The sequence below is a fragment of the Notothenia rossii genome (assembly GCF_949606895.1).
Source record: "Notothenia rossii genome assembly, chromosome: 8".
NCBI classification, from domain to species: Eukaryota; Metazoa; Chordata; class Actinopteri; order Perciformes; family Nototheniidae; genus Notothenia; species Notothenia rossii.
The window spans coordinates 69,531,852-69,556,430 of NC_136906.1; the positions used below are offsets into that span (position 1 = coordinate 69,531,852).

General features: G+C 40.6%; 1 protein-coding gene across 10 annotated transcripts in view; it reads right to left on the bottom strand.

Annotated features, from left to right (window-relative positions):
• The window catches only part of otofa (otoferlin a), an 85,463-nt gene that overhangs the window by 627 nt on the left and 60,257 nt on the right, over positions 1-24,579 (bottom strand). For 2 of the 10 annotated variants that reach the window (XM_079641872.1, XM_079641870.1), the window contains exons 16-46: positions 23,817-23,925; positions 23,515-23,701; positions 23,164-23,284; positions 22,566-22,666; positions 22,319-22,409; positions 21,388-21,504; positions 21,090-21,242; positions 20,073-20,265; positions 19,701-19,825; positions 19,473-19,607; positions 18,631-18,792; positions 17,749-17,820; positions 17,372-17,491; positions 17,135-17,296; positions 16,814-16,976; positions 15,917-16,083; positions 15,703-15,732; positions 15,459-15,596; positions 14,742-14,817; positions 12,837-12,982; positions 12,610-12,744; positions 12,357-12,494; positions 12,141-12,268; positions 11,839-12,009; positions 11,488-11,648; positions 10,881-11,023; positions 10,709-10,797; positions 9,709-9,807; positions 7,075-7,316; positions 6,810-6,988; positions 5,691-5,791 (exon numbers count right to left, since the gene is read on the bottom strand). In XM_079641872.1, coding sequence (XP_079497998.1) covers positions 5,691-5,791; positions 6,810-6,988; positions 7,075-7,316; positions 9,709-9,807; positions 10,709-10,797; positions 10,881-11,023; positions 11,488-11,648; positions 11,839-12,009; positions 12,141-12,268; positions 12,357-12,494; positions 12,610-12,744; positions 12,837-12,982; positions 14,742-14,817; positions 15,459-15,596; positions 15,703-15,732; positions 15,917-16,083; positions 16,814-16,976; positions 17,135-17,296; positions 17,372-17,491; positions 17,749-17,820; positions 18,631-18,792; positions 19,473-19,607; positions 19,701-19,825; positions 20,073-20,265; positions 21,090-21,242; positions 21,388-21,504; positions 22,319-22,409; positions 22,566-22,666; positions 23,164-23,284; positions 23,515-23,701; positions 23,817-23,925 — 4,154 coding nt within the window. Of the gene's footprint in view, positions 1-269; positions 2,114-4,939; positions 5,128-5,690; positions 5,792-6,809; positions 6,989-7,074; positions 7,317-9,417; positions 9,517-9,708; positions 9,808-10,708; positions 10,798-10,880; positions 11,024-11,487; positions 11,649-11,838; positions 12,010-12,140; positions 12,269-12,356; positions 12,495-12,609; positions 12,745-12,836; positions 12,983-14,741; positions 14,818-15,458; positions 15,597-15,702; positions 15,733-15,916; positions 16,084-16,813; positions 16,977-17,134; positions 17,297-17,371; positions 17,492-17,748; positions 17,821-18,630; positions 18,793-19,472; positions 19,608-19,700; positions 19,826-20,072; positions 20,266-21,089; positions 21,243-21,387; positions 21,505-22,318; positions 22,410-22,565; positions 22,667-23,163; positions 23,285-23,514; positions 23,702-23,816; positions 23,926-24,579 lie in introns of those variants that run through there. The other 8 variants (XM_079641876.1, XM_079641875.1, XM_079641877.1 and 5 more) reach the window with 8 other exon arrangements.

Here is a 24,579-nt window from a genome sequence, read left to right on the forward strand (position 1 = left end):
GTTCATTCTTTGTCATACTACTTAGATGTCAAATTCAATTGTATTTTATTCATTTTGAATAACTAACCAAAAAGTTAGTATATTATATATTGTTTGTATTTTTAAAGCATACTGTACTATATTTTCTTTAATGATATTTTTTTAAATACTATACTATGAGCATTTAAAATAAATGTGTATGTCATACTCTATGAGTTTTCTTCTCTTAATTTGACTTTTGTTATCCATATAAAAACATTTAAATAGCTGCTTGAACAACTGCAAACACGTTCATTGAATTCGGTTTATTTCAAATTGCCGAGAGACAAACATTGCACACACTTCCACACATATATAAACAGTAATTGATTGTAAAAACAGGCAAGTGTAGTGCAAACAGTAACTCTGTAATTGGTGAAACACAGAATTACAAACAGAGACGGCAACACAAGTCAGGTCAGGCACAGGCAAATTGGAAGAAGAGCAACGCACACGGCACACGACGCCATTTGATATGGAGCGGGAGTTTAGAGAATCAACACCGGACCCCCCACCCCCCACCGCCCCCGCTCCACTCAAGTGCACTTTAACAATGTCCCTGTGAAATCATCTCTACATTATATACCTGTAATGTAGAAGAGAGCAGGGGTTGTGATATAGTAGAGAGACAGTCATGCCAACACACACAACCTCTACGGCCACTTATCACAATGACGCATGCATATCCACATATAGGTCTACATTTTGTAGAAAACATTAAGGACCTTGAAGTGTTTGTTGCATTTGGACCAGATTAAGTCAAAAGATATTCATTTGTATTCTCTTTTGATAATTGTTCAAGCTTGGCGTGGCTGATTGGCTTCAAGAGATTTAACATTTTAACATTGGATCCGAACTAAAACCCTGTACACTTATTAATTATTTTATTAATTTTGAAGTCATATTGTTCTAGGTCTCATTGGATTTCATTAGGAAAATATACATCTATTTGTGTTTCTTCATTATTATTCTTGAAGTGTGCAAAAACTGCAAGAGCTAGTTAAAAAAAAGAAGGTAACTCTTAGCTCTAATCCATCCGACTCAAATAAACTTTGAATAAATGTAGTTAAAAGCATCTATAAGTGATTATTTATGTGTTTGTCTACAACTATAACTCATATGGGCACTATTAGTGAAAGCTGGTGTAGAAACAGATACCAAAGGATATTATAGTAAAGAGAAAGGTGTACAAATATAAAATAAATCCTCATAGAAGACACTTATAATTGTTGACAAATATTGTAATAATCACTTACAAACGTCTTCAATTCTGCTTACAACTACATATTATAGTGTGTTCTACGTTAAATAATTAGATACATATTTATATAGTGCTTATAAATCCTCAAGAAGTAGGGTTAGAGCAAAGTGTTACAAAAAAGTTTCCTTTTTGACGTAAATCAACAGCAGTTATCGTAGCAGTGAGATCTCACAGCATCACTTGAAATGATAGTCCATGCAATCGTCTGACCACCAACCCATCACTCAGATTTAATTTAATGAAAAAATAAAAATAAAAATAAAGGTTGTATGAAAAGATAAATAAACATTCGCTGTCATTGCTTGAAAAGAATTTCACGGGTTACACTTTGTGGCAAATGATTGCTTTCTAGTCAGTTCAAGGATGGAGTCCAGATATTAGAGGTGTTAGGCTTGCTGCAGTTTTGATGAAGCATTAGACAGTTTTTTCTCATGATTAGCGGGGAAAGATTCATTTTGGTGGTTTCTGCCAGAGCGAAAGTGGGAGGTGGCGAGCTGAATCACAACGGAGCAGAGAGCAGGAAAGCATGACTCGTGATAAGCGCTCTGCGACTCCTTGTTCTCTCCATCTGGTTCTCCATCCGCCCTCTGCGTCTCCCCCATCTCTCCGTCCATGTATCCAGCCGGGCACCTCCCCGTCCCCCCAGCAGCCCCTCAGGCCCCCAGCAGCTTCTTGACCAGGTAGCCCGGCATGCTGTAGAGGAAGAGGCCCAGCATGATGAGCAGCAGCAGGGCCAGCACCATCTTGATGATCAGCCACTTGTAGCGGTTGCACACCAGGTAGCGGATGGCTTTCAGCGGGCTCAGGAACCACAGGAAGGTGGTGTCTGGGCGACTAGAGGGAGGGGGGTGGAGGGGTTTATGGTTAATGAAGAAGGAAAGGCATGCAGGTGGTGGAAAGAAGGAGTTAATGAAGGGTGAGTGATGGCGGATGGAGAAAGGGAGACAAATGGGATGAAGTATGGGAGAGAGAAAGATGGCGTTAGTTGGTAATAAGCTGCGTTACATTTATGAGTTATTTCACAGCATGCGCACATTTCTATCAATAATGTGTCAGAGGATCACATCACAGAGTAAAAGCTATACAATAAAAACATAAACACAAGGAAGATGTTGATTATATGGATGGATGGATGATTGACCAACAACTACAAACACTGGTGTTTGTTTCTTTAACCAGTTGAGCCCCAAGCCTGTTTTTCAGGCCTCAGACTCGAAAATGACATTCCCAGAACAAATGACTATAACTTCCCTTCTGAAAGGGTTAAATGAATCATCTTTTTTCTCAAAGCAATGATAAACCTGTGAGTTGAATGTAGAAGAGTCAGAATCAATATAGATCTTTTTATTTTAAAGTAAATTCAGATTGAACATAGTAAAAAAATGTAAATTATAGAGTACGTCCAAAAAAGAACATTACTTATAGTGAAAACCACTGTTGAATGATGGGATCAGAAAGCTTTAGGAATCCAAACTATAACATATAATAAGTACCCTGCATCAAGATTGATGCAAAACAAGTGACATTTTAACTTTTTAGAGAGATTTAGAAGAAAAAAAAAACTCTTCTGGAATCATTTTGGGTGCATTTCCCCCCTTGGGGGGGCGCCAAAGATCGCCTCAGATGATTTGAGGCCAAATATCATATTTAGACTTTTTTTTTTTTTTACATATAATTGTAACGCAATACATGATTGTCACTAAAAGCCTTGTCTCTACATTACAATAAAATATAAAAAATAATTGATTAATTAGTTTTAATACAAATGTATTAAAGCTAATAGCTATTAAAGGCATAAAAAGACAGAAATGTATAATTCTTTCTTTAATAGCTAATGTTTCTTCTGCCCGTAAAGGGTCCAAACCAGGCTTTTCTGGATAAGAGATTTTTAAAACACAGTCATTGTCCATGCCGGTTTCAGTTGGACTATTTGTCACAGCTGCTCCGATCAGATCGGTCTCCTCCATTTTGTAGATTATTTACGATTTTTGAATCCACGTAAAAACATCGGCAACATCCGGCTTACTTTGAGCATGTGTTTTAAACAGTTTAATCCCTTTGTGAATTGTTTACACTTGCGCCGTCCTTTAATTTCTTCATACAGCGGGAATCCAAATGAATGAATCCTGAGTCCAATAACCATCAAAGTCACTCCAATAGTGCTCCTTGATTACGCTTTCATCCTCCTTTAACAAAATACTTCACATTCATTCAGTTGGTGACGGTAGTTGTAGCATTTTTGAGACTTTTAAACTTTAATTACCGCTGTTGCGCCTTGTGTGTGTGTGTGTGTGTGGGGGGGGGGGGGGGGGGGGGAGGGCGCAACTTCCAACAGGAGTCATTTGGGGGGGCTCTTGGGAAAAAAGGTTGATCTAAACATTACCCATTGGTGAATGAGTGATGCGCAGCCAGAATGCCCAACACCAGAAGCTGTCATAAACTCTAGTAGCTATCGTTAGCAGCTCTATATGAAATCTCCGTTATTGACACAAAAGGAATGATGGATTATCAGTAATCATTTCAAAGTGACACAGACACATTGGATTATTAACCTATGGATTAACCTTCAGCAGCGTTTTTATCGTTTTAATGCCATTGAACACAACTTTTGATCGAAACACAACGGTAAGAAATATTTTCCGATTTGATCTCGTAAAAGCAAATTTTGTTGTTGTTTGTTGTCATTTTGCCGCGAGTTCTGATGATACTAATACCAGTAGAATCTGTGGAATCTCAGCTGGTTAATGGTTAATATTGTCTGATAGCTGAGTTTCTTCCCGTTAAGTGAGTATGACACATTCATAGTTTATTAAATGTTAAGAAACCCTCAGACGCTGTTTCTTGCAAGATGTTGCGTTTTGCCCCTGTGGGGTTTAACTGGAGACATATTCTCATTTCAGGTTCATATTTGTATTTTGTGCCTTTTTGTGCATTGATGCATATTTACATGCATCAATGCTCAAAAAGCTCTTTATTTATCTCATACTGCCTGTGTTGCAGCACCTCTTTTCACCCTCTGTCTGGAACCAGAGCCCAGTCTGCTCTGATTGGTTAGCTGGTCTGCTCTGTTGGGATTGGACAATTGCTTAGCGATGTCCCGCCCCTTAGCCTATCACGCACAAATGTGTGTGACATCCACTGGCAGCTCTGAGGAGATAACTGTTTTCATTATCAATAAATGAATTGTATTATTGTTTAATTCAATGTCTGGTTTGTGTCATGTCATCATCAACACACAGTATGCCTGTGCATACTTTTAAACAACGTCAGTGTCCCTTAGTTTGATTTTCGAAGCCAGTATTTGTTCATTAGTTTGTTTTTGTCTTGTAAAAAATAAATAATATTCAATCAACAAAAACGTTATTGACCCTGTTTTATTCAAACATTAGATTTTTCTTTGAAGGTCACCCCTTGTTTCCAAACAGTTGGTGACTGATAAGATGTACAAATGGCACTTGTTGGACAAAGAAACTTGCCTTGTGCAGAGAGTTGAGAAAATATATAGCGACAAGAAGCTCTTCTACAGCTTTTATAGACAAAACAGGAGAGGCAGAATAGGAAGAGAAATAAAACAAACTGAGTTTTGCTAGGACAAGTAGATCCAGGAAGAAAAAGGGGTTAAACAGGGAAGCAGAGACAGCGAGGAGGGGGGGAGGCTACCAGCGCATCAGGCCCCCAGCATCTTCTTGACCAGGTAGCCGGGGAGAGAGTAGAGGAAGACGCCCAGCATGAGCAGCAGCAGCACCAGCCCCAGCAGCTTCAGGATCAGCCAGCGGTAGTTGTGCCAGATGAAGTAACGAATGGACTTCAGAGGGCCCAGAAACCACATAAGACTGGTGTCCGGGCGACTTTACGTAAGGAGTTAGAAAGAGGAAGGGAGGAGAGGAAGGAAGGAATGCAGATGGAGGTAAAACAGAGAGAGAGGGTAAGGAGAAAGGGGGAGTCACAAAGACAAAGGAGGGGAGGGGAGAGACAGAGGGAGACAGTGAGGAGATGGTAGGAGGAGAAACGATTGCGAAAGTCCTTTTGACAGCGCAAGAAGCAGTGCTAAGGTCAACATGACCAAATTACATCTTAATAAAATATGATGTTCTGATTTATGGTGATTTTTAACATTTGATACACAAATGCCTTTTGCATTGTGAGTGGTATTCTTTAAGAGGAGGATTCAAGGAGATGTCTGCACCACATAACCGACCTCAAATAGAATTAGTGAAACAAGTGTGTGTGTGTGTGTGTGTGTGTGTGTGTGTGTGTGTGTGTGTGTGTGTGTGTGTGTGTGTGTGTGTGTGTGTGTGTGTGTGTGTGTGTGTGTGTGTGTGTGTGTGTGTGTGTGTGTGTGTGTGTGTGTGTGTGTGTGTGTGTGTGTGTGTTAGTCTACATGTATTAGTAATAAAAGTCAATGTCTTACTTTGGTTTCTCCAGGGGATCAGGCTCATTTCGTCCCAGGCCTACAGGACTTTTCTCCGCCTCTTCTGCCGTCACCAGATGAAGCTCAGCTTCTACTTTACCCTGCAAACACAACATTATTATGAATCAATTCTCTAGAAGCTTTAAGAAAACTAATCCCTGATTTTTGTTCAACCCTTTTTCAGTAATGCGGAGGATTCCAATCTTCCTTGGACTACTCAGATTTATCTTGGGAACTTTTTTTATACCGCTACAATATAACAACTGTAAATCTGTTGTAAGTGGATTTTGAACGGCTCCTTTGAAATGTTTATTCAAGCAATTTTGAGACGATGATTTCACATGTGGTGCTGAAAAGGGCCACACGAGGAAGATATGTAATAGTGGAATATTGCCAGTGATATTACTTCAATAAATAAACGAGTACAGCATGAAAGTGTAGTCAGTTCTGCCTTTCTCAGAAAAAGTTATTTCAGTCAGTCTTCATTTTCTGTTGAAGCTGCTCAGCAATGGAACTCAATCCCACCTCCAATCAGAGACCAGACCACATTCACTTTATTTAAATCAAAGCTCAAAATATGGTTAGTGGGGAATCAGCCCTGCCGGCACTGACCCAATCTTCTGCTCCTTACAATCCACTGCCTGTGTTTTAACATGTTCTTTTGTTTTGTTTTAATGTTCTGTATTGTTTTATTTAAGTATCCCAGTAATGTCTGTTGCATGTTTTAAATGTATTGTATTTACTTGTTTAAAATGAAATGTGTTTTAGGTTGACTTTTAAAATCTGTCCAGGGACTACAGATGAAAAATAGCCTCTTGGCTAACTCTGGCACATTTACAGAAATGTGCATTAATGTGCACTGTCCCTGTTAAATAAATGAATAAATTAAAACAATTAAAAAAATTCTGCTGCTTCCAGAGTACTGCTAAAAAACAACACATTTCTTGTTCTATTAAAAAACTTGAATTATTTCCAACAACAAAAAATATGGAACGAACACAAAAAGGTACTCTCTTTCAAATAACTGGAATCCGAGTGCAATATCGCAGTAAAAAAAAACAACATATTTTGCGTATCCTTTGTTCCAAAACAATGCTAAGTATTTCCCAACTGACTCACCGTCAGCTCCATCTCATCGTTCTCATCGCGAGCTACAAACGGCCACCAGCCCTTCACCCTCTTTTGTTTGAAGATAGAAATGGAGGGCAGCTCGTGCTCATTTCGGATCATGTCAAGGGAACACTGCTTGGCCGTCTTGGCGCCACGAGGGAACCGGTTGAGGTCCAGCTCAATCGCCCCTGAGAGTGGTCATAGAAAAAGACAAGGATGGTAATACTTTGGATATCTTAGATCAGATGGCTAAATGTTCTGCAACGTTCCTCACCCAGGAAGTCATCAGCAGAGAAGTGGTCGGCGTCCCAGACCTGCAGCGTGAGGCGAGGAGGGATCTTATACTCAGTCTCATCCCAGGAGAACATGGACTCTTTCTTAGAAATGACGATCTTCTCCTCAGCCATGAGGTAATCGAAGGGGAAGACGAAGCGCCAGTTAAAGTTTCCTTCCCCGGTGAGGGAGTGATAGTGCACGTCTGTGTCCTGCTTGTCCTCCTGCTGCCCTTTGAGCCATCTGTGGGAGATCCATAGAGGTCAGTTAGCTTGACTTTAAGGATCAGTGTTTGGATGAGTGAATAGATTGTGTTGCTTGATTTAGTTAGTCATGCACTTTTAAAGGTCTAACAAGTTGGAAATTGCAATAGTCTGTTAGTTACTGATTATTAATTTGATTGATTTAAACAAGAGCACAGGACATTAAATGTATCAGATTGCCAACAAGAGAGATGATGCTCATAGGTCAAAAATCACATAATGTTGCACTCCAAAGGCAAATCAGATTAATATACGTGTGTGACATCTGATTTGATGTTGGAGCTTCACACTATTTCAAAGCCATGCATACACAAAGCCTGCATTAATGCCATTAGTGAAACTGATCTGAAATGTGGCAGTTGAACACTTTCATCTTTAGTGCCTGGATACAGATAGCAGAGGATCAAACGCTCAATCCGTGCCGGCTGAAGCTCTATCCTTTACACTATAGTGAGACTGGCTTCATTAGGGAGGGAGAACATCATGGAAGCTGCACTCTCAGATTTTAAAAATGCAACACTAAAATAAGGAAGCTGACAAGTGACCCTTAAACATCTCAGTCAGTGGAAAGTGCTCTGATTTGGTGACTGAGATGCACTGGTATAAACTCAACCTGTGTGTGGGGGAGAGAGTTTTGGGTTTTGCTCGGCTACATGTTGCCAAAGCATGCCTGATCTTATGTGATCCTACATACTAATCATGACCACTGCATTGCAACATTAAATCCATCAGAAACAACCCTGTCCTCCTTTCTGTAGGTCATGATTTTGAAATGCTTTGTTTTATAATCATCCATGTGTGTAAAGCTTGTTTGAGGATGCGACACATACTCGGGTGAAACCGGGTTAGCTGAGGGAATAGTGAGTTTTGTTAGGAAATGCATGAGCAAGGATGCTGTGCAAAATATTGATGTACTCTAAACAGGAGTAATATATCAAGAGACCCTTTTCATTGTAGACATTTTACAAGTAACGAAAAGAAAAGCACAGATACTAGCTAAAATCTTTAATAAAGGCTGTTTTGCACTAAGTTGAGTGTTCCAAGGAGCTGGTATTATTCTACTGAGGAGCTTAAGATAATATATTAATGCTATTTCTTTTTGTATAGGTGTGTGGTCACAGTACACTTCCATCCTGTGAATATTTTCTGCATCTTCCTTCACCTTGATTGAGGTTTGAGATAAATTCAGGCATATCTTTCCTATTCACATCATTTTTTGGGGTTCAATTTGAGGCAATTTCATTGGATGGCAAGCTAATGTAACTACAACTTACAACAGGTCAAAATGTCTGTCATGAAAAAGTTGCAGAAACATGACAAAATTATCAAACACATCAGTGCTCAGTCGTACGCCATGCAGATTCTGTTCTACATGCGGGCGGCTCCAAATACCTGAACGTTCAAATTAGAAATATCTTGAAAGTCTTCAATTAAAAATAATTTCAAGTCAAATCTACAATTCAGGACCAAACCACAAATAATAATAAAAATAACAAAACAATTCTCCCTTTTTTAAAACCCTTTAATCTCCACTCTTGACTTTGAAAACAGTAGTTTGATAAATGGAAAGAAAATAGTTGTTTGAAAAAAAGGTGGTTTTAAAAAGAAAAGAGAGGAATTGGAAGTTTAAAAAAACCAAAAAATTATTAAGCGTTGGCAAAACAAAGAAAGATAGTTTGACATTAAAAAAGAAAAATGATAGTTTTCCAAAAATAAAATTGAAGTCTGAAATAAAAGAAAATAGTAATTAGTAATAGTAGTGTAGATGTTCAATGAAATATCCATTACTCAGCATATTTCTGTGTAAGTTCAAAAAGAAACTTTCCATCCAGCATATCTGTGTGTTGTTAAGGCACAAGTATGATAATGAATATACTTGTCTTTGTGGTTTGATCCTGACTGAAGTTTTTGCCACAGTTTTCATCGTGCTTTTTGGGAGAGTTTGGGACGAGCCAGGTAACGTGCTGGATGGAGAGTCGAGACAGGAAGTGGGAAAGGGGAGAAGGAAATGGGTGCTTCAGGAGGGGGGGGGGGGGGGGGGGGGGAGTTGTACGAGCCATGCGATGGTATCGTGTGTTTACCCCCTGACATAGATGTCAGACATCTTCTCTCCTGTCATGAAAGCATCGTCCTCTAGAATTACGTCATCAGTGTTCCAAATAACAACACGAAGCTCAAAGCTAGACAGCAGCAGAGCATTGACCAGAGGAGAGAGAGAGGACGACAGACACCACAAACACAGGACAAACAACACGAAAACGCACACAGAAAAAATGGAAACAAAACAAAAAAAAGAATGGTTAACAAAAAAAATCCACACACAGCTCACACCCACGGGACGAGGCTTGGTGGCCGCATCCCGCCGTACCTACCCCCGGACAAATATGTCACTGGACTTTTCCCCAGTGAAGTAATCATCGTCCTCCAGTATTACTTCGTCTGTATTCCAAATAATCACCCTGAGCTCATATCTGGTAAGGGGGGGAGGAAGGAACACACAGTTGGACTTATATTTGACATCAAATGGAGAGCTCTCTAGGGCTGTACCGAATATCTTAGAGCTTCATTTAAAACATTTAGATTTCAATGATAAAAACAACACAGGAATGCTGCGCAGCTATTCATTCTGTTTAAACACAGTATTTATTTATGGATAAAGAGAAGGCTACACTTTTATCATTAGCACTAAACTATTTGTAATTAGATTCCAGAACACTATGTAGTCTGCCTAGTGTTTTGCGGTCTGACCCAAATCCCGCGAGTAACATAGGCTCGGTTAATATCACATGTTTGGGCCGGCTGGGGAAAAATAAGTGTTTTAAGAAAGCTACTCATAATTAAAACAATGATTGCGTGCAATATTCCAACTTTTCACCTTCTCCTCTCTTTCAATCTCTGAAACACACAGCGACCTGTCCTCAGCCCACACCTTCATGTCGGCTATTCATGTTGAAGAAATACAAATATATGTCCATTTAAGGAAGTTGATTTAATTAAAACTACATTACATCAAATGAAACATTTGATACAAATTGAGGATTTTACTTGAGGAGTCCAATTTCTTTTTAGGGTATGACGTCTAAAAATATGCAGATAAACACTCAAAGCTTCTTTTAAAAACCTCCATAGAAGCTTTAAATATGAAAAAACCTTGACATTCGGTACAGCCCTAGAGCTAACTAGTCGAACAGACTCACCATAACTTGGGATAAAACTAGGTTTTCTGTTGAAAAAACTGAAGAACTTTAGACACTTTGAATGCAATCAACAGACATCTTCCCCATTAAAACTGCATTACATGTATAGTTATTCATATTTATAAAACATCATAGTTATAATGAGGTTACTTTTATTTGACCGACCGCAGCCTACCTCTTTGGTTTCCGTGGTGATATGTCTAACGCAGGTCCAGGAGCGGGCATTGTCATCGGGAACATATCCACCCACATCTCAATACGGCCCTTTGAACACAGAGAACAATACACACTTATAAATGTCTTTTCAATCTGTTCCATGAGTCTAAGCAAGCGCGGCTCCTTCCCACCTGCTCGATGCCGGGCTTGTCGGGGTTCAGCAGGGGTCGGGTCTCCACGTGTTCAGGGACCAGCTTCCAGCCCACCCTCGGGATCTCCTCCCAGTGGTTCAGCACCGCCAGGGCCAGATGCTCCTCAGTCTGCTTCTTCAGACCTGGAGTATCAACACCAACAAAAGCAGGTGAAGAGGCAAACCGAAAGCAAAACACTTGGATCGGAAAAAAACATTTGAAAAAAGTGACCATTTCAAAGATATATGATAACATTTGATGATCATCGCATTGTTTAGAAGACTAAATGTAGTTGACGTAATTATCAGGCACATAAAAGCTTAATTGTAATATTTTTGACTCATTTGCCTGTCTATAAATCAATTAAACATTATTCGGGATGTTTATACTTTTCGTGACTCCCGGCCTGCTGTGTCCCTTGCATTTGATGTCATTTAGCATATTTTTGTCTTGGAAATGAACAGGTTAATTATGGGTTAATTACTGGTTAATGGGTACCTCTTCGTAATTAACCTGAATGTGATATTCCACATATTTTTACCCTACTCTACTCTAACTTGAAAATGCTATGTTATCTGAAATTCTTCAAAGAAAGATGCAGCGGTACCATTCTCATCCTCGATCTCTGTCGGTCCCTGGAAGATCCGATTGGCCACCTTGACTTTGCCACCCGGCCCGTAATGAGGTCCGTCGATCTTGCCGTCCTTACAGAGCTTCGCCAGGATCTGACTGGGCTTCATAGGGTCTCGCCAAATATTGTATCCATGTCTGATAATAATAAGGGAACAAGGTGCTAATTACATTTCTGAAAACTTTAGGTATAAGAGCATAGAAAGTGAGGATTTGAGATGCCTACACAACATATAGTGAGAATCAATTAGATTTAATTTATTAACATTAATGACAAAGTAGAATCTATTAAGATAGGTGTCTGGTTTCATACTATATGGATGCTCACACAGAGTATTTGGAGGAAATGCCGCAGGTGGCTCTGTATTTGCTGTAGAAACGATTCTCCAAGTCAATCTTTGTCTCTCCGATCAGGTCATCAGTGCCGACAAGATCCCAGTCGTACACCGAAACCGACAGCATGGACTCCATGGGGAAGGTGGCCTCGATGTCGAATGATCTGACAGGTTGAGGAAAAACAAAACCAGAAGAAGAAGTTCAAGCGAATGTGAGGAGAGCAACAAATCCATGCTCAAATGTATTTCGATGACAAACTGAAACTAAAAGAGGAGTATCTTTTCCTCAACTTACTTGCCGAATACAGGATTGAGCTGTTTGGAGATGTAGTTCTCTTTGTCCTTGACTTCTGATTTGCCCAGCTTAATGACAATATATGGATCAGCCTTTCCATTGATATCAGCAGGATGCAGATCGGTAGCCTGAAGTAGAGAGGAACAGAACACCAGAGACACATTTATTATGATGTGTTTCTACTGCAGCGTAGATGAAGTTTAGGAGGTGACTCACCCTGACCACGTAGACACGAACAAGGACGTTGATTGGATCGTTATGAGGGATGCTCTGGAACATGCCCATATTAGGATCGAACCCTGCCTCTCTCGTGATTTCCTCAGACAGAGGCAGCTTGTACATACATAAGGATCCCTGGGTCACGGAAGAAAACGTTTAAAAAAGCAAGTTAACATTTGCATTATAATTCGTTTTTTATCAGCAAGCGTAGGCCTGGACGGACTTGTTTTTTAACTCAGTGTTTTCCCACCTTGAATCTGCCAACAATCCTGTCGTCGTCCTGAGCGTGTTCATCATCGTCCCCCGCCTTTCCTCTGTACAAGTTGAAAGTGTGGAGCCAGTCTGCGAAGTTGCCATACTCAGTCTCCAGTTCCTTGTTGTACACCTGCATGGGTCGACAAACACATTAAATAGTTGTATCTGCATTTATAATCTTGTGTGTACTTTACTTCTTTTCAGTGTGAGTGACATACTCACCATCAGCTCGTCCACCTTGGCTTTAACCGGTCTCCTCTCAGAGTGTTCTGCAGCCTGGCCCTTCTTCTTGTCCTTAAAGAACCTCTTCTCTCTGCTCTTGTCTTTTGTCTTGAAGCCTTTCAGAATAAGGTCATCAGGTCTAATATCTGATCAGAGAGGTGAGTGGAAGTGGAGGTGGACAAAGTGTGGTTGGAATCATGAGAGGGGACGCAGGGTTGCACACTACACATTCAACATGAAAGCTGACAGACGAAATGATCAGGGGAGTAAGATTTCCTGAACCCATGTTGTACATAGAGTCAAATGTGACTTCAAATGCCCCCTTGTTCAATGTATGGATTTGTCTTAAAGAGTAACTTTACTGCTGATAACATGGTTTTTCATGACTGATGATTGATTACTGATTTAACTTATCACCTGTAGATAATTGTTAGGGTGGTAAAGGGTACTGCTTAAAGGTGGGGTAGGTAAGTTTGAGAAACCGGCTCGAGATACACTTTTTGTTATATTCCATGGAATGCTCTTAACATCCTGATAGCAATGAATATCTGAAGTGCTTTGACAACAAATGACAAAAAAAATGTAATCTGTGGAAGCCGTAGCGCTGTAAAAAGCACGACCAATCATCTGAGCCGGCCCGGCTAAAATAACTGGACGGCCTACCTGCCTGTCAGCCTTCCATCTGTGCACAAACTTATCTCGGGCCCTCATTGGTCATGTGCGCGTTCGTGTGTGTTGGAGGAGGGGCTCTGTAAGGAAGTGGCAGATTTTTTCCGGCTGTGTATTTTCAAATTATAGCGCACTCGAGCTGGTTTCTCCAAAATTACCGACCCCACCTTTAAGTAATTCTGGGTGAGGAGAGCAAACAGGGTTGTATTCTTCTTCTTTCTCTTTGAGGTGGAACATTTTGGAAGGTAACATACTGTATGGACATTGTATAAATCAATGAATTTATATTTAATTAAATTATTTATTGAATGCATGTTAATACATCAGTGACTGCTGGGGAATGTAGTTCACATTTCACAACTATTTCACCATCCATTATCTTTGACTATGTCTTCCTATGCTACACCTGGCACCTTTACATATGTTTTATGCTGCATGGATTGCAGTCTAACAGTGGATTTGTTATGTAGGTTAATTCAGCGAGCCTGTATAAGCCAGCTTTCATGTGTTACTGCAGAGCTGGGAAGACATGCTGATGTAGGAAATGATCATGAATATGATAATGCTCGGCTCAAAGCATGGATGAAGGATGAGTCCGCGAGAGCAAAGGCAAGAGGAGCAAGAAGCCCATAATGATTTATGCAGGAACGCACATCTCAGACAAATGCCCAGAACCCCTCCATCAGTCACTCTAGTTTCTCTATAACTAACGTTTTTGAATCTGACAGCTCTCCTTTTTACATCTATAAAATGTGTTGCATTGCATTGAGGAATAATGAACAGAAAGTATGCCCTTTGTTCCGAATCCATGCTACATTTTCTCTTTTTTCCTCATGCTTGCCTCGATTGTCAAGTATCATTGTGTATATACAGTAGTGCCAAAACAGTATACTATGATAGTAAATACTGTACAGAATTATTATGAAGCAGAGATTTTGGACACATTTGTATTGTACAGGTAAGTCATACCTTCATATATAAAAAGAATAAATGAGGCAAAGTAAATATAGAGCACTTCTTAGTATATATCAGGGGATTTAGGACTCAGCAATAACACCATCTATTGACTGACATAACACAGCTCAACACTGCTTTCTCCCAGCGTTACATTAGACATAACAGATCGGCATTTTCTATGCTATCAGCCAGGAATGTGTCGACACTCGCAGAATCCCAACTCAAAATCCGATAAAAGAAATCAAAGCAAAAGCCTTTGGAGCCCTGGCAGTTTATTACCTGCTGCCTCCGCTGCTATCTCCAGGTCCTCCCTCTCCTCCGCCTCGGCCTGGGCAACCTCCTGGGCTCTGAGGCTCTGAAGACCAGGAAAGAAAATGTGTTGGACTTTAACCATGTGGAGATGTTAAATATAACTAAGTAGAATGGCAAGGTAAAGCAAGGCAAGTTTATTTATATAGCACTTTTCAACATAAAGCAAATCAAAGTGCTTTACAAAAATGAAAAACATTAAGAGCATAAGTCACATTAGAAACATTAAAAAGCAAAGACAATAACACAGGTACATGAATACAAGTTACAGTGCAGAGTGAGATATGAATATATCCATTAAAAGCAGCGGCAAAAAGAAAAGTCTTCAGCCTGGATTTAAAAGTTGTAAGAGTCGAAGCAGACCTGCCGGTTTCTGGAACTTTGTTTGAGATATTTGGCAATATGCCTAACCAAATTCTCACATTCCTCTAACCTTAGTCTTCCCGTGAAATTATAGTTATTTTGACACTTTTCTACCTTTTTATATTCTTTCATTGTTCTCTTTTGCATCCCCAGACAACACATTTTCCTCTGCTTTACTGTTACCCGAAGCCATCTCTGACATTTAAACCACTTTTCTTTTCAATTCCCAGAATTAGGATATTTAAACCTGTTTTAAGACTTCCCTCGTGAATCTTTGGCCTTCAAACCACTTTTTTCAATTCCAAGAATGGACAACAGACAAACCTCCTTCAGTGTCTCTATTGAAGCGAAATACTTGGACCACCAGTCCAGCACCCTCTCATTCGTCTCCTCCTCTTCCTCCATGCCTCCCTTCTTTTTCTTCTTCTTCTTCTTTTTGTCTTTGTCACTCTCCTCCTCGGTCTGTTGAAACAATTCAGAAACTTAAAGTGATTTTATTCACAACGAGGCACCAGTTAACTTCAGTACATATGTTCATAGCCGAATTGCTATAGGAAGGATAACTTACCATGTCAACTTTTACAACAGCGTCAGACGTCTATGACAGGGAGCGTTACATAACACAACACAAGGGTTAATACACACAATGGATGAGGCAGGAAGGAGCGGCACATGTACAGAGGCAGGTTCAAAGGAACAGACATAAAGCAGTGCTACTATTTACATATATAATCACACACATTGTACAATATAAATTAAGAGGCTCTACAGGGTTAGCTTACAGCGTCCAACTTGACCACCGTGTCCATCTTTCGGATCGAATGCTCCGAGTCCATGTTCACCATGAAGTCACCTGCGGGGCGAGAGAGGGTGCGGGAGGAAAGGCTGGGTGAGGAGCGAGGCTGGCAGCCGCCATTGGTAAGGACCATGTAGCCATTCATTAGTTTAGCTGGAGTGAGGCCAAAGGGCAAAGACAGCCGGCGGCAGGAGAGGGCGGGACAGCCAAGGACATGCCAGAGAAGAAGAAGAAGAAGAAGAAGAAAAGAAGAAGAAGGAAGAGGAAAAGTTGGTCAGGGCGGAAAGCAAGCAGAGGAATCAGAAAAGTTAATAAAGAATAAACACAAATTCTTTATTGACCAGAGAGCTCAATGTTAAAAAGTTTGTTTTAACCTTCCTTTGTTTACAATTTCCTCTCACTGTCTAAACCTTCCAGGAGCCAGGTCCTACTGGCTCTCCTACTAAAAGGTTAAAACTAAGTGTAAAAGTGAAATGCAAATATTGTTTCAAACATGTTTGCAAAGGACGTATAAGACTTTCACAAGAAATAAAGGAATAACAGAAGTAACAAGGAAGCAAAACATAAGATGTCCCATACAGGTGTAAAAAAAATTGCCAATAATTCCTGTTTATATTTGGAAAGTTCAACATGTAAGATAAAAAGTAAATGAAAAGAAAAGATCCAGATTCAAACAAACAACACATGATTATCAATGTAGAGGTTCATCATCATTTAATCAAGTATTCTACAACCTGTGACTTTTTAAAATGCAAATACATAAAAACATTCTTTTTTTTTAAATGCCCCATCAGAGCTCTACACGCGACAAATCCCACAGTTAATAGGCTTTTCCCTAAGAATATTATAATATATCACAATAATAAAGGAATGGTTGTTGAACCTGCTGAGGCCCAGTTGTTGGAGGTCTTGTCCGGGGCGCTGTAGATGAATCGTCTCAGGCTGCTGACGGCATGAGACCCGACCAGGATGTAACGGCCAAACGCCCGGCAGTCCACCACCCGGATGTTGAGAGGAGGGTGGAGGAGCTCGTTCTCTGGGAGGTCCTGGGGACAAAATAAGTATATGGAGTTGGGTGAAGTTAGCATTATTCTCGCAATAATTAACAATTGTAAGGATTTAAATAAAAATTAAGAAAATCCGTCCAGAATCAAGTGAAGTTTATGAAAAGAAAAAGGAATATAATATCCATGATCAAACTTACCACCTCAAACCATTTCACCAGGATGCTGAAGTTGGGGTTTTTCTTATAGTTCTGAATGAGGACAGACTGCACCCCTCGCCCGGCACACTCTATGTCCACACGGGGCCGATCCACGTGAGCCAGGTTAATCCTCTTCAGGTCCCTTAAGCCCCAGAACAAAACCTGAACCAGAGGAACATGCATCAGGGGAAGGGGTTTGCTAGAGCTCAAGAATAGAGCTGGGGGTTAAAGTCTCACCTCTATGCGGTAGCGACTCAGGATGGGTCTGATGCCCAGGGGCACGGGAAGAATGGTTCCCCGCTCCGAATCTGTGGACCCTTCAAGGGGAGGCAGGTCGGCCTTCCCTCCTTGACCAACCTAATAAATGAAGAGAGAGGGGAGGTAAACGTGACTGTCACAGGATGCTTCTGTGTTTTGTGATACAGTATTGAGCACCATACCAGATTTCTTTTCTGCATTACAGTTTGAATTGGTCTTTTCTTTGTGTTAAAGGAAGTGCAGAGATTTCAGAGGTTAATGTCATGTTGGTAGAGGTCAACGTTATTGTAGTACAAACACTGACAACAGAGTAACTGAAGAGTAAGAAAAAGTGGGAAAATGGTAGAAAAGAGCACCTTTATTTGAGGGACAGCAAAGTTATGGACAGCAATCAGAGCTCGCCTAATCACCTCCGGATCGAAAGGTATCTGTAGGCAGCAGGAGGAGGGAAATATGGACATTTCACAGGAGAGACAATGAATACTTTAGTAGGTGGAAGGAAGAGGTGATGACATTGCAGGCGGGGAAAACAAGAGAGAAAATTGAGAACACATATTTAAATGAGAGAAGGTAAGAAGTAATGCATAGTGATTATAATAAACAAGTGAATGGATAATGTGATGGTTCGGTGAGGCGAGGGAAAAAATATGATTGTGTAAACAAGAAAACGGCAAGAGATAAAGTTTGGGTTGTTAATTCCAGAAATACTCAGGTGAAAGCCTTGCATGGAAAATAAGCTTTTCTGTATCATAAGCAGGCATGATTGTAAATCCTTCTATTGAGAGATAATTAATTATGTTGAACCTCAATTTAATTACTTTTCAATTCACCTTCTTTAAACAACAAAAAAACGTTCTTTTTGAAACTCTAAGAAAAATATTCAAATAGTACAAATAGTGATTTTCCTTTCAGGCCTCCATATCCTCTTCAGCAAATGTGTCAATGTCATACGCTGACGCCTTGTCTACATGATCTAATATGCATTGCTATTTATCCGGGCGTGGACTCATGTGATGGAAGAGTGCAAATGCCAATTACTTTGAATACAAATATTCAAAAATGTCCTTTTTAAATTCTGTGGTTCTCATTAACACACACAGCAAAGTGTACAGCAGTGAAAACAAGCTCTCAAATAGGACACCCTGTGGAGTTGTATGTGTGTTTGCCCTCACACATGTGAAATAATCGATCCATGTGTTTGCTTTATATACATGTGTGTGTGTCCTTGCATATGTTACCTGCAGCAGCTCGAAGGCAGCCAGCAGTTCCCCGGCGGTGCAGTTCCCTCTGTAGATCTGGTAGTACTCCAGCTGGGGGGGGAACCTCGGGGGGCCGTAGTACTCCTCACACATCTTGATGGTGGGCTTGGCGAACGTCCGCCCTATGAACTCTGCCTTGCCCTGGACACCACACAGTGACAGCGGGCAGTCGAGACAGTGAGGGCACAAGGGGAGTTAGACACTGGAGCGGGGGGGGGGGTGCAGTTACCACGGCAACCACATGGTGTCAGTGTAGCTGATTGTAAACAGCAAAAACGCAGTCTTACATAACACAAATAAACACCCTGACTAAAGATTACAGTGTGAAGGAACAAAGAGGGTTGTTCTAATTACATAATACATCAGCATTACTTTTTTTAAATAAATGTGTTGTGTGAGTATGAGGAGCTACAAAAACAACCATTGATGTTCATGCAGCTGCTGCTGTTTCAACACAGAGAAGGGAACTGGAGAAAGTACATGCAACTTTGTTCCAAAACGTTTTCAAGGGCTCATTGCCAGCTAGATTAACCTTTAATGCTACATCAGCTAATAGCTATTAGACTTTCTAATTTAACACTGAATTTAACACTAACACTTTCACACTCTATTTAGCCAGCACAGGACGAGAGATCAGGTGAAGGGCAGGGTGGAGTGAAAGAAGGGCGGACAGACAGTCAGAACATGAAGGAGAAGCAAAGCACTTTTAGAATCATAAGCGCAAAATTAGTGCTTTAAAACTGTTCAACAAGAATTCATGAATCTATCATTTGGCCACTTTATCATGCATCCAGTCATTCACACGTAGAGTAAGACCCTACCACAGTGTCCTGGTCAAAGAGTTCAACTACGATGATGGGGGGGTCGTCTCTCAGCTCACTGGCCTCCCCGAACAGCTCCACATCGTCAAACACCAGCAGCTGGTCCCATGTAGGGCAAAGAGTCTCGCTCAGGACCTGCAACACACACATTAGCTCACTTTAACACATATTTGATTCAAACCCTAAACACACACAAATGTATACACTCGCAAATATTCATGGTCCTACCTCGGTAACCTGGCTGTGTGTGGAGAAGAAGACGCGGGCGAATGGATCTGAAAGGCCACTGTTGTCGGCGGCAAACAGACTGCGGGCCTGGTACATGTGTGCTCTCAGCTGGAACACCTGCTTCACTGTCGGACGGACACACACACACATTACATTATCTGACAATCTTTCCCCTTCAAAGGAAATCTTGTTAGAAAAGTGAACCACTAAGTACAAGCGATCAATAGAAAGTTCATATATCTTCTTTGAGTGAGTTTGCTTTTCTGTGTTTTGCCTGACATTAATTTCAAATTTAAAACCCAAGAACTTCCCATTGAAAGAAAAATATGTCCTTACAATAATGAATTCAAACTTCTTTATCCAAGGGCTTACTGTTGTAGACGAGGCTGACGGGTGGGACGGATTGAAGACCGGGGCCCGTTTTAGCGGCTTTAATCTCCTCAAAACCGTTAGGCAGACCGCTGAGGAAGTCCTTCCTTTGCTTGTTGATGCCGAGCCACAGATACAGCTCCAGCTTCGCCTGAACGGTCCAGCCTGCGGGACCGAAGCCCTTTTTACCTGGCAGCTGCAGACAAAGATTTCAACAACAGCAGACTGAAATATAATTCAGGGTTTCATTCAATAAATGAGACCGTTGAGAAAAACACAGGAAAGTAGGCGTTAAATCCTCCTTGTGGTTTTGCAGACATTTTAAATCATTGCCCATATAAATAGTAGGAGCTACTTCATTGATTTTCAGCCTTCACTCTGAAAGACTTACAAGCCTATTCATAATAATACTTGTCAACACTTAATCATGTATATTGACAATTCACCACCACTGCAAATCATTGCATGAGCTCAGATGGTTGAAAATGTCTTTTAAAGGTGACCTATCATGCAAAATGCACTTTTGTACGTCTTTTATACATGAATATGTGTCCCCGGTGTTCCAGGGAACTCATCAAGTGTCAGAAAACACAACCCTCTCTATTTTCCTCCATACCCAAATCTCTTAAAAAGGGGCTGCAACAGATCTGATACAGACTGATCCAGATTTGAACACTTCTATGACGTCACAGAAGTGGCGCTATGGCTATTGGGCCAACTCCACCAATCAGGAGGAGACAGCCAAGGGCATTGCCGTTCGAAAGCGCTGGAGACGCTGTAGTACATATGCCAGGCCTGTAGATGGTGCTGTTCTCACAGAATCAGCCCATGCAAAGACAGTGTTCAATTGAGCGAAATGAGGAATGGCTAAAATGCATGATCTGTTTGGTATTTTGAAAAATAAAAAGTATAAATATGCCTTATATAGGTATGGTCCTACACTATATTATTCAAACATAGCATGATAGGTCCACTTTAAAGACTGTTTGACTTGAGAGCAGAACACAAGTATGATTGTACCTTGAGGAAGACACCTTTGACTTTGCAGCAGTCTTTTCCTGTTTCCTCATCCACTATGGAGTAGAGGATGTCTTTTGAAGGAATCCGGGAGTAGGCGATGCGCTTGTTGTTGCTCATCATCCAGACGAAAACATCTGGGATGCTGTGCTGAGGCTGGACAAGACAAATGCAAATGTTTGATTTGCGGGCGATCAGCACGCTCCTTTTACTAAGCTATTTCCCTAGATATAACGTAGGGTGTTTATATACAGTGTATTAATGACTTCACATGGAATACTTCTTTGGACTCATCCTGTACCTCATCTGCGAGGAATCGAAGCTTCTGCAGGAAGTTCTGCACCAGCTTGAGTTTGTCTCGGACTGTGTTTTTCTTCACCTGAGTGCGAAGCTGCTTGGCCTGCTGGCCCATGCTGTCCTGCAGGAGGAGAGGGGAGGAGTGATGATGGATCCTACTGATACAAAGGGTCTGCAGCTTACTTACTTTTTACACTTCTTGCACACATCATAGCTCAAGTCTAATGTAATTACACCAAAAGAGTGGACTTTCTTAATAAAACGATTTGTATTTTAATTTCAAGAGGCCCTTTATTAAACAATAACATCTTGGTCATTTCTAATTGCTTTTTTTGGATTCATGCACATCCATGACCTTTCACCACCTGCTTTTTAAGTGAAACAAACGTGTGTTCTTCTGCAATGTTTCAATCGCTGTTCACATTCCACCAACAGTAGTGTAGCACAGCTGCAGGCAAGTATGCAATACAAACACAATTATTTATTTTCTTCTTTCTAAGTTTGACACATACTTCTCAGGCAAACACTGTACCTGTTCTGACACTGGATATATATTTATAATAAAGCCTCCTCCTTTTATCAGCCACCACAACAGACCTGCTTACACAGCATTTCTTTCTCTACAGAACATTTTCCATTTCCTTTTGAAGTCAACTTGTGAAATACAAACAAGGATTTAGAATAGGAACATATGGTGAGAATGTGACAGCATTGCGAATGCATGCACATGAATCCAAGGGAGTTATTCAAAGGAGTAAACATTTATTTCAAATATGTATTTCCCTGCTTGGACTTTACAGAAACTCAATCATATTGACTCATGCAGGCGTAGGGATTAGAGAGTGAGAAGCAGCCAAATGGATCAATCACAGCTTTCCCCCTCTATCTATCAAGCTGCTTGCTTTTATTCTGTGTTTGAGGAACATGAATCATACCATCTCTCTCATGCAGGACTTGAGCCGCTCTCGATCCAGTTTGGTTCGGCCTGCCTGGTTCACATCCTTGTTGGCCAGTATCACAAAGCGACTGTAAATTACCAAAAGACATTTCGTTTTACAGCAGTTTTAAAGCTTTCAGTGTCAGGAGAAACTCTCTGTACACTCTGTATCTGTAAAAGAAAATCTCCAGGTCACAAGCCAGTTTTAATACAAGACCATGAATGATTGTCATCTTGTCACTTGCCTGCAGCCGACGCCGAGTTCCTCCAGCACCCCCCTCAGTCGGCGCTCTGGAAAAGCCTTTTCCGTCTTCATGATCTCCTGAACATCATTCAAACCCTCTTCCTGTTGGGACACAACAAATACTGGCGCTCAGGACAAAACAAGCAGTTTGTGACCATGTGTTTATTTACAACACATATTTTACAAATGTCAAATACCCTTTATCTTTACACACATACAAACACATGATACTATTGTCTACAAAAGTATCCTTTCACAAAATAGACACAGTTTATTCAACCACTTTTTATAGAGACACATGGTTGATGAGACAGGAATGTAACTGTAGTTTAAGAAGTGCATAATGTACCTTTAAATAAAACGATTTCACTTGTATTTATATTATTTCTATCCCTTATATATCGTTTGTTTATTATGAGGCAGTGTTCCTTTACTTGTCTTCTTTTCTTTACCTTTTTGTGCCTGAATAAAGCTTCACAAGGCTGTTAGTAAGACTACAGACTTCTACTTTTGGTACTATTTACATGTCACATCAAAATAAGAGGAAGCGTGTCCATTAAGCAAATCTTTGCACATTGAGGGTAAAAGTATAAACTGACCAGCTTGTCAGCGATCTTGTCCATCATGTTGGAGTTGTAAAGTCGTCTCCTCTGGTCCTGCCACCAGCTTTTGATGTAGACACACGGCTTCTTGTCAAAGTAGGGAAGATGGAAGTAATTCCTGTGAAGTACAAACAAAATGTGTTAAGTCCAGTTTAAAACCCTTAACTTGTGAACCAAGAACAATGTTTATTTAAAAAAGTTAATGCGTTGGGAAAAGTGTCTCATTCTTGCAAACAGTCTTCTCTAATGATTGTTAAGAAGGTGAAGCACTTTTAAACAACATCAGCAATATATCAGACATGGCTGTTTGCATTGTTGAGCTTGACCCAGTGACCTCTGACCCCTGACCTGTCGGTGATGACGGGCCTCATTGGAGGAGTGGAGGAGACGGACACCAGGTCTGCATCCTCGTCCGCCTCATCCTCACTGGAGTTCTGTATGAGTTCGTTCTCCTCTTCCTCACTCTCCCCATCTTTCTTCTTCTTCTTCGCCGAGGGAGGTTTGCTTACACCATCTATCTGGTTGCCGTAGTTACCTGTTTATGGACAGATCATCGCACTTCATTATTACAACGTCACATTTCTCTGTCATATTGTAAACGAGTGGAGGGTAGCTCAAAATGAACAGGATTAGGAAAAAGGTTACGTTACCTATTGTGATTTCAAAACTTATTGGTTTGTCACCGATCTTCCTGTCGATCATGGTGGCCTCCAGGAAGGAACCGAAGAGGAAGAACTCGTCCATTTTCCCAGTGGCACTCTGATGAAGAGAGGAGGAGCGTGAACAAAACAAAGAGTGTAACATTTTATTGACCTGATGGGCATTCATTTTATGGTGGCGTCTGCGAAAGAATAACTGCAGCATCTGCTCTTCTCTGTAATTCACCGCGCACATAAAACAACCTGCCTCCCCTCTGAGTTACTGAGCCCATTCCATTGAACATTACATCTGTAAGTGCACTCATTATCACATTATTTTCTGCCCTACGATTTCATTCATGTTATTAAATATTAAACAATACTCATTATTCTTTTAAAAGTATCATTTTGAGCAATACATCATGTCTCCAAGCAATAATACAGCTCGGCACATAGCGGCCTAAATCCTGTAAACTATCCTGTTTACTGGACCCATGGCGAATGACATTTGAACACACTGAGTCAAATTGATTCTTATTTTTTAGTAATCAAATCAAATCAGGTTTTATTTATATAGCACATTTTTAAAACGATTTTTGGTCGAGCCAAAGTGCTGTACATATAATAATTACCTTACAGTAAGGACACTATACAGTAAATACAACAGCACAATTTGTGCAGAATATTAGTATGAGAAAACGACACCCTCTGACCTTAGACCCTCACATCGTACAAGGAAAAACTTCCAGAGAAAAACCCACAGCTTAAAGTAGGT